This window comes from Rutilus rutilus (assembly GCF_951802725.1).
Source record: "Rutilus rutilus genome assembly, chromosome: 4".
Taxonomy (NCBI): domain Eukaryota; kingdom Metazoa; phylum Chordata; class Actinopteri; order Cypriniformes; family Leuciscidae; genus Rutilus; species Rutilus rutilus.
In genome coordinates, this window is record NC_140212.1 from 48,333,782 (window position 1) to 48,343,520 (window position 9,739).

At 46.3% G+C, this 9,739-nt stretch overlaps 1 protein-coding gene across 1 annotated transcript; it reads left to right on the forward strand.

Moving 5' to 3' along the window:
* The first annotated feature begins 6,567 nt into the window (after positions 1-6,567).
* LOC311289768 (uncharacterized protein) lies at positions 6,568-8,578 on the forward strand. The gene is made up of 2 exons (XM_084408018.1): positions 6,568-6,827; positions 7,387-8,578. The coding sequence occupies exons 1-2, from the start codon at positions 6,672-6,674 to the stop codon at positions 8,416-8,418; spliced, it is 1,188 nt and encodes a 395-aa protein (XP_084264144.1). The 5' UTR covers positions 6,568-6,671; the 3' UTR covers positions 8,419-8,578.
* Positions 8,579-9,739: the final 1,161 nt, after the last annotated feature.

Sequence of the window (9,739 nt, forward strand, 5' to 3'; positions counted from 1 at the left end):
ACTACTAAACTACATACTGCTTGAGACACACCCATAGTTTTGGGGTGAACATTACATTTAAGTGTGCATAATCATTCAGTATCTGTATTCCTAATGTAAAGCAACACATCTGAATAATCATGATTGTATAACATAATTAATCTTACTTTCTTTTACGCTTGGCTCCTTCTGGTTCTGGATCCGTCTGAAGATCTGAAGTCACTTCAGCTTTACGCATGTCACGGTTCATGAATTCACTGTTTCCTTCTTGTCTCGTGTACTTGTTGTTATGTGTGTGTGTGGGTGTGTGCGAGTGGGCGTTACCGCTCTGATCAGCGCATCAGCGATCCAGCTGATCTCACTCTCATCACAGCTGCAGTCAATCCATTCACCTATAAAGTCTCACCGCACTTGTCTCTCTTTGTCAGATCGTTGTTTTGGTGTCTTCCGTGTGTGTGTATCCAGTCCCCGTCGGAGTTTCAGTTCCTGTCTTGATTTCCTGTTTGGTGTTCAACTGGTTTTCGTTCGTCATCTGGATTTCTTCACGATTCGTCATCACATCACTACACCACCGGATTGCTGACCATCTTGTCCCTGCGTCACCCAACCTGAGAGAGACTTGTTCATCTATTTCAGCCTGAGAGAGACTTGTTCATCTATTTTCCTCAATAAAGAGTTTTACTTGCATTATTGCTTCCGTCTCATTGAGCGTGACATAACGATCTGACCATGTCAATGGAAGCAGCGAGTAATCCCTCAACTTTGGATGAGTTTGTAAACTCCAGCATTCAGCGGATGGACAGTCAGGAGAAGAATCTGAATGATACGGCCCGGGCTGTTCAAGCTTTGGTGACGCAGGTGTCCGAGCTCACCCAGCAAATTCAACATCTGCGAGCTCCCACTGCGCCACCCACACCGGCCGTTCCCCCCACACCATCAGCGAGCGCCTCCCAGTCGGAGCCCCGCCTACCTGTTCCGGAATCATACGCGGGTGAGCCCAACTTTTGTAGAGCTTTTCTGACACGTTGCTCGATGCATTTTGCCCTCCAGCCCAGAACTTTCTGCAACGAGAGTGCCAAAGTGGCATTTGTGCTGACCTTGTTGACTGGGAGGGCAGCTCTATGGGGGACGGCGGTGTGGGAGAATCAAGACCCTTGCTGCGCCTCGTTCCAGACACTCGCCGCCGAAATGAAACGAGTTTTCGACAGAGCGGTTGCCGGGAGAGAGGCGGCTCGGATGCTCGCGGAACTTAAACAAGGAGAGAGGTCAGTTTCAGATTACTCGATTGAATTCAAGACCTTGGCGGCTGAGTGTCAGTGGAACGAGGAGGCGCAGTGGGACATGTTCCTGCATGGGCTGGCTGACCGCGTCCAAAGAGAGATCTACGCCCTGGACCTTCCTACTTCCCTTGATGGACTGGTGGAATTGGCACTTCGAGTGGATGCACGACTGACTAGGGTCGAGCGACGGATGCTACCCAGCCGAGGATTAAGAGGAACTGAGAATCAGCGGTCCAGCGGCAGGGACGCGGTCAGCCTCGTCGACGATCACGAGCCCATGCAGGTCGGTCGAGCTCGGCTTTCCCGGGAGGAGAAGGAAAGGCGGAGATCCCAAGGCCTTTGCCTGTACTGTGGCGCCGCAGGACATTATGCTTACAACTGCCCGGTAAAAGGCCAAGCCCGGCAGTAAGTATGAGGCTACTGTCGGGTGGGATCTCCGCTGAGAAGACCTCATCAACATCTACGCTCCTCCCGGTAAGACTAAGATGGTCAGCCCACAATCACGACTGTCACGCACTGGTGGATTCAGGGGCCGAAGGTAATTTCATGGACCATTCATTTGCACTCAAGTTCCAAGTTCCCATCCAACCACTCACCCACAAGATCGCTGTTCATGCACTCAACGGCCAGGATTTACCCACCATTGCACTCATCACCGGACCCATCACACTCACCACATCTGGCAATCACACTGAGACCCTTTCATTTTACATACTGGACTCACCTCTCGCACCTGTTGTTCTCGGACATCCTTGGCTCATCAATCACAACCCCAAAATAGACTGGCAGAAGAATTCAGTATTGGAATGGAGCAGTGAATGTCATGAGTCCTGTCTTGTGTCTGCCTGTTCGTCTGTTTCTGTTTCTGTGTTTCAGGAGGTGGCAGCGGATTTGTCTAACGTGCCCGCGGAGTACCAAGACCTGAAGGAGGTGTTCAGTAAGTCTCGTGCTGCTTCTCTTCCTCCGCATCGTCCCTATGACTGTGCCATAGAGTTATTGCCAGGTAAGTCTCCGCCTAAAGGCAAGTTATATTCGCTTTCTGTCCCAGAAAGGGAGGCTATGGAGAAATATATTTCTGATTCTCTAGCAACGGGGTTCATCCGCCCTTCCTCTTCTCCAGCGGGGGCGGGGTTCTTTTTTGTGGGGAAGAAGGACGGATCTCTGCGACCTTGTATTGATTACCGGGGGCTGAACAGCATCACGGTAAAGAATACTTATCCTTTGCCGTTGATGTCTTCAGCTTTCGAGAGGTTACAGGGAGCATCCATCTTCACTAAATTGGACTTACGTAATGCTTATCATTTGGTCCGCATCAGGAAGGGGGATGAGTGGAAGACTGCTTTTAACACCCCCAGGGGGCATTTTGAATACTTGGTCATGCCTTTTGGGTTGTCCAACTCCCCAGCAGTCTTCCAGGCACTCGTCAATGACGTGCTGCGAGATATGGTCGATCAGTTCATATATGTCTACCTGGATGACATATTGATAGTTTCCTCTTCTCTCCAGGAACATGTGCAGCACGTTCGACGAGTGCTTCAGAGGTTGCTAGAGAATGGGCTTTTTGTCAAGGCGGAGAAATGCGTTTTTCATGCACAGTCTGTTCCTTTCCTAGGGTACATTGTGTCGTCTGAGGGAATACGTATGGATCCTGACAAGGTTAAGGCTGTGGTGGATTGGCCAAGTCCAGATTCCCGTAAGGCCCTACAGAGGTTTCTGGGGTTCGCTAATTTCTACCGGCGGTTTATTCGCAATTTCAGCCAACTAGCCTCACCTCTGACTGCCTTGACCTCCCCCAGAGCTACGTTCAGGTGGTCAGACGCAGCTGAGGCTGCGTTTGCCAAACTGAAGGGCCGCTTTGTTTCAGCCCCCATCCTCATTGCCCCTGATCCAGCACGTCAGTTTGTGGTGGAGGTCGACGCGTCAGAGGTGGGGGTAGGTGCAGTGATTTCCCAACGCTCTCTCACAGACGACAGGATGCATCCGTGCGCGTTTTTTTCTCATCGTTTGTCCCCTGCCGAACGAAATTATGACATTGGTAACAGAGAGTTGTTGGCAGTCAAGTTAGCGTTGGAAGAATGGCGTCACTGGTTAGAAGGGTCGGGGGTGCCTTTTATCGTCTGGACCGACCATAAGAATCTGGAATACATTAAGACTGCCAAAAGATTGAACTCCAGGCAGGCTCGGTGGGCACTTTTTTTCGGACGTTTTGATTTTACTCTCTCGTACCGCCCGGGTTCTAAAAACATCAAACCCGATTCTTTATCGCGCATTTTTGATCGTTCCGAACGCCCGTCCACTCCCGAGTGCATTTTACCGGAGACTCTATTCATCTCCACACTCGTATGGGAGGTCGAATCGAAGGTCAAGAAGGCCTTAGAAGGGGTAACGCCTCCGCCCGATTGTCCACCGAACCGTTTATTTGTACCGGAGGGATTACGGTCTGACGTTATTCAGTGGGGGCATTGTTCCAACGTGGCTTGTCATCCAGGAGTTAGTCGTACCAAGTTTTTGGTCAAGCAACGATTCTGGTGGCCGCTTATGGCTCGTGATGTCCACAGTTTTGTTTTGGCTTGCTCTGTTTGTGCCGTTGGTAAGACCTCCAATCGACCCCCAGATGGGTTACTTCAACCGTTGCCTGTCCCTTCGAGACCCTGGTCCCATATTGCGCTAGATTTTATTACCACCCTCCCGCCCTCCCGCCCTCCCGAGGCTACACGGTAGTTTTGACCGTGGTGGACCGGTTCTCGAAGGCGGCCCATTTTATTCCCTTGCCCAAATTACCTTCAGCCAAGGAGACAGCGTTGATTGTCGTTGACCACGTCTTTCGCTTACATGGCCTCCCGACAGACGTGGTTTCCGACAGAGGACCCCAATTTGTGTCCAAATTTTGGCAAGAGTTTTGTAAATTATTGGGAGCGACTGTCAGTCTGTCCTCAGGGTTTCATCCCCAGAGCAATGGTCAAACTGAGAGAGCCAACCAAGATTTGGAGAGGTCGTTGCGATGTTTGGTCTCCAAGAATCCTTCCTCATGGAGCCAACAATTGTCAATGGTGGAGTACGCCCACAATACATTACCAGTGTCGTCTACGGGCCTGTCTCCGTTTGAGTGTAGTGTAGGTTACCAGCCACCAGTTTTTTCTAGTCTGGAATCCGAAGTCGCGGTTCCCTCTGCTCACGCCTTCGTCCAGAGGTGTCACCGCACTTGGACTAGAGCCCGTGAGACTCTACTCCAGGTGGGGGCGCGCACCAAGGCCAAAGCCGACCGCCACCGGTCTAGGCCTCCCGTATACGTCGTTGGTCAAAAAGTGTGGCTTTCTACTAAGAACATTCCTCTCCGCTCCGTCTCTAATAAACTTGCTCCCAAATTTATCGGCCCGTTCACTGTCACCAAGATCATTAGTCCGGTGACAGTCCGCCTCAAACTCCCTCCAGTGTACAGGAGGATTCATCCCGCCTTTCATGTTTCCAAAATAAAGCCTGTGTTTCGTTCTTGTATTAATCCGCCTGTCCCGGTTCCCCCCCCGCCGCGGCTCGTAGAAGGGGAACCTACATATTCGGTTAACCGTATTCTGGACTCAAGGCGGAGGGGACGCGGTTTCCAGTACTTGGTGGACTGGGAAGGTTACGGTGCGGAGGAGAGAAGTTGGGTACCTGCTAGAGACATCCTGGATCACTCCCTTATTGATGATTACAATCGACAGGTAAGGGAGTCTGGGGACGCCCGGAGGCGTTCCTAGGAGGGGGGGTACTGTCACGGTTCATGAATTCACTGTTTCCTTCTTGTCTCGTGTACTTGTTGTTATGTGTGTGTGTGGGTGTGTGCGAGTGGGCGTTACCGCTCTGATCAGCGCATCAGCGATCCAGCTGATCTCACTCTCATCACAGCTGCAGTCAATCCATTCACCTATAAAGTCTCACCGCACTTGTCTCTCTTTGTCAGATCGTTGTTTTGGTGTCTTCCGTGTGTGTGTATCCAGTCCCCGTCGGAGTTTCAGTTCCTGTCTTGATTTCCTGTTTGGTGTTCAACTGGTTTTCGTTCGTCATCTGGATTTCTTCACGATTCGTCATCACATCACTACACCACCGGATTGCTGACCATCTTGTCCCTGCGTCACCCAACCTGAGAGAGACTTGTTCATCTATTTCAGCCTGAGAGAGACTTGTTCATCTATTTTCCTCAATAAAGAGTTTTACTTGCATTATTGCTTCCGTCTCATTGAGCGTGACAACGCAGCTTTGTTCTGGCAGCTGTGTAGTCCGCTAAGGAAATGTGGAAAAGATTAACTGAACATTTAAGCTTTTCCATTCATGTAAACATTTTCCACACACATTTTAAGTTACTATAACATGGGTATTACAAACTCTTTGCTTCTATTTAATAAAAAATGAATAATCTAAAATTATAACATTACCACTTACCAGCTTTTCCCAAAACTCGCACTTGGAATTTCGTCCATTCTTCTTGTGGTTCTTTTCCCTCTCTAACACATCGATCAACATTGACAGTGGAGGAAGGTGGCCAGTAACACTCCTCAGTCATTCTCCATTTTCTCAAAAAAAAAAAAAAAAAAAAAGGAATCTGAAATTTAACAGCAGTAGAAGATTAAAAAGCAGAATTTAAAATAATTAACAAATGATTAAAAAAAACATGAGTCCTGGTGAAAATGGACATCAGCGTAATGTTTCTTCATGCTAGGGCTGGGCGATAAATCGATTTTATCTATTAATTCGAATGTGCAGTTTACGGCGATTTTTTTGAATGAAAATCGGTTTTCTCTTTAACATTCGCCGACGCTCCCCTCTGGGCTCCCGTAGCTCCGAACAGGCTCAGCTCTTCCCCCGCGCGTTTGGCATAGAGATACACAAACAACACGGCGAGACCGCGGCAGCACAAACACACCCGCCAAAAAACAACCTACAGTCTTACAAACTGAATCCGCAGAGCCGTCAACTCTCACGAATTCACCGTGAGACTCACGCAATCGTCACTTTTTAAACGCTCTCATGCCACACATCCATTTTCTCACGCAGAGAAAAGTCGTGAAGCAAAGAGGACACTGACACCGACAGACAAGACAGAGAAGGTTACTACTGCTATGAAACAAAGTCTCAGATTCAGTCGATTTAATTACGAAATTCAAACAATAAACACCGTTTTGGCGCTTGACAGATCGCTGACAGAGTTCAAGCGGCACGTGAACCGATCATCTGTTAGGCTCAATCCCAATTCACCCCTTGGCCCTACCCCTTGTTTTCGAGTGTACCCCTTGGCCCTTAAAACAGAGTGTTATGGCCAAGGGGTTGAAAAATTCCCCTACGAAATGGAACAACCCTTCGTGCACCCGATATGTCATCAGTCGTCGGCGATGGCTCTGACGTTACGGAAGCGACGAGTTTTTACAGGATGTCTCCATGACAACGACTGACAACAATACCAATATGCCGTCCTCCGCTGTGACAGTCTCTGTCGTGTGGGCTGTAAACATCTTTCTGCACTTGTCTACCGCAACTCGGACAAGAAAACGGAGACATGTTCAACGCCTGCGAATGCTGATGGATGCGTCTGTGGTATGTAGCAAACATATTAACATATGCCTAGCTAGATTGTGTGATATGTGTGCTGGTCTGATAAGATGGAATACCGTGAACAGAGATGGGCATTAATACATTTATTTAAAATACAAAATACTGTGTGGGAAAAATGTATTTAAATACAAACACAGTGTTTTGTATTTTGAAAATACACTAAATACATGTGAAATTGGCCATCCAGTGCAGGTACAGATCACAGTGAATGAAGAAACTAACGTTACATATAACGTTAGGCCTATTGCTGGCCATTATAAATAAACTTGTGCAAAATAGCAGTCATTTATATACTTATTTCTGACCAGGCTACAATGTAAAATTCATACTGTATGTAAAACTGTGGGAACCTTTTCTGCTATCTAGCAAATATGACCAAAAAATTAAATTTTACTTCACAGTTACAATATATCATGGTTTCACAATTCTCAATATCAGTTTTGATATTTTGAGATGCCAAATTGCAAGTTTCCCTGCAGTTTTAACTAGTAGAGCTCATTCTTTTAAAACTAATGACGTGAACTTAATTCCTTTTTTTCAGACTGGTCATCCTAGGCCATACTGCAGACTCAACAACAACATGCCCATCCTGCGTTTGTGGTTTAATGTAGAGGCTGAGCTGAAGCAGGACTTTCGCCTCAGCAGAAGAGCCATGCATGGTCTGCAGAGGCTCCTACAGAGGGAACAGGACCATGGCTGGGGTAACCAGCTGGAAGTCCTGATCTATGTTTACTGGCTGGCTCATGGACTGTCCTACTCAGTTGTATCCCGGGTTTTCAATGTGCCCAAGTCTACAGTCCATCGCATCATCCACAGAGTTGCACAAAATATAATGACCAACCTGAAGCGAGCAATTTCTTTCCCACTGGCAGGAGAGCTTCATGCAGTTGGTCAAGGATTTGTCCAGCTATCAGGAAGCCCTGCATTCAGCAATGTTGTGGGAGCAATAGATGGCAGCCATGTCAGAATTAAACCTCCTCAACAGTACAGATTAGACTACCTGAATTACAAAGGATTCTATTCACTTAATATGCAAGCAATATGTGATTCTAATGGCAGGTTTCTAGATATCTTTGTCGGTTACCCAGGATCAGTTCATGATACACGCATCATGAAGAACAGCAGCTTTTACAGGGCAAGACAGTATCCTCCCACAGGATACATCCTTCTGGGTGATGGTGGCTATCCCTGTTTGGACACACCTGTCTGCCTAATCACACCTTACAAGGAGCCAGTTAATGGGCAAATACAAGGGCGCTTCAACTATTATCATGCCAGGGCCCGCAGCATAATCGAAAGAGCTTTTGGGATGATGAAAACCAGATGGAGGTCTACGCTTTTCAGAGCCTTGGAGGTTAAACCCACATTTGCACCTCTGGTTATTGCGTCCTGTGCATTTCTACACAATGTGTGTCTAGATAATGAGGACTTGCTGGAGCCAGATGAAGATGCAGATTTGGACATCCTTGAACCCCAACCACCCCGTGAGCCCCTAGCGGTTAACGAGAGCTCTGGGAATGCTACAAGGGACAGACTGGCTGCCCTGGTCTCAGGCCATGTACAAGACCCTTAAGGATGTCTGTACTATGTATATAGTTTGTTAGCTATGTGAAAAATGGCTATTTGCCATTGTATTGTTTGTTGTTGATGCTGCTTAGGCTATAGCATCTCATGGATGTGAATATGTGATTTTACAATGTTTTTTACTAATTATTTTTATACTAATAGCACAGATAGTTGCATGTTATTTATTTACACAATCTTTTTTATTGACAATATTGCACTTTGTTACAATATAAATATAAATATATACATAAATAAATAAATATATATATATATAACAATTGTATATAAAATAAATACTTTGTATACTTTGAAAATGTATATAAATAACAGTGAATTCATTTAAATGTGTCTATTGTTAACTAACAGAAAAGAACTATACAACACAGGAGACACTAACAGGAACTTGTGTGATGAAAGGGAAAAACAATTACAAAGCCAGCACAGATTTATATTACATTTTAATTTATATTATTCTAATTATATTTTATCTATGAGTTTTTCAAACAGACCTAAGAACCTATTCATTTTTGCCTCACTCTCTTCATGCCGCTTTTGCTCCTTAGCACTTTCCTCTATTAAAAATTCCACAATAGACTTCCTCCTCTTCCTTTTTGGTGAGGGGTTTGGGGTTGCAACAGGAGAGGCTACAGAGGTATTGGCCGTCTCTGAGGCGGTGTCTGGACTGCTGGGCTCAACAATCTCCTATGAGAACCCCCCCCCAAAAAATAATATTATAGGAAACACTTCATAATAATTCCTGCAATGAATAACATTAGTTCAGTATTCCCTTATGATAGAGTGCTACCAAAGAAATAAGGTAATGGTGTATCATTAATAACAATATCACATTACTATGTACAGCAGGGATAGACAACTCCGGTCCTGGAGGGCCACTGTCCTGCAGAGTTTAGCTCCAACCCTAATTAAACACACCTGAACAAGGCAATCAGTGTTTTCAGGATTACTAAATAGATACAGGCAGGTGAGTTTTTATCAGGGCTGAAGCTAAACTCTGCAGGACAGTGGCCCTCCAGGACCGGAGTTGTCTATCCCTGATGTACAGGGTGGGCCATTTATATGGATACACCGTAATAACATGGGAATGGTTGGTGATATTAAAGTCCTGTTTGTGGCACATTAGTATATGTGAGGGGGCAAACTCCTCAAGATGGGTGGTGACCATGGTGGCCACTAATGTGCCACAAACAGGACTTTAATATCACCAACCATTCCCATGTTATTACGGTGTATCCATATAAATGGCCCACCCTGTACATTAAAATTCTCATATCAAGTGATCAATAAGCAATAACACTTCAAGCTACATA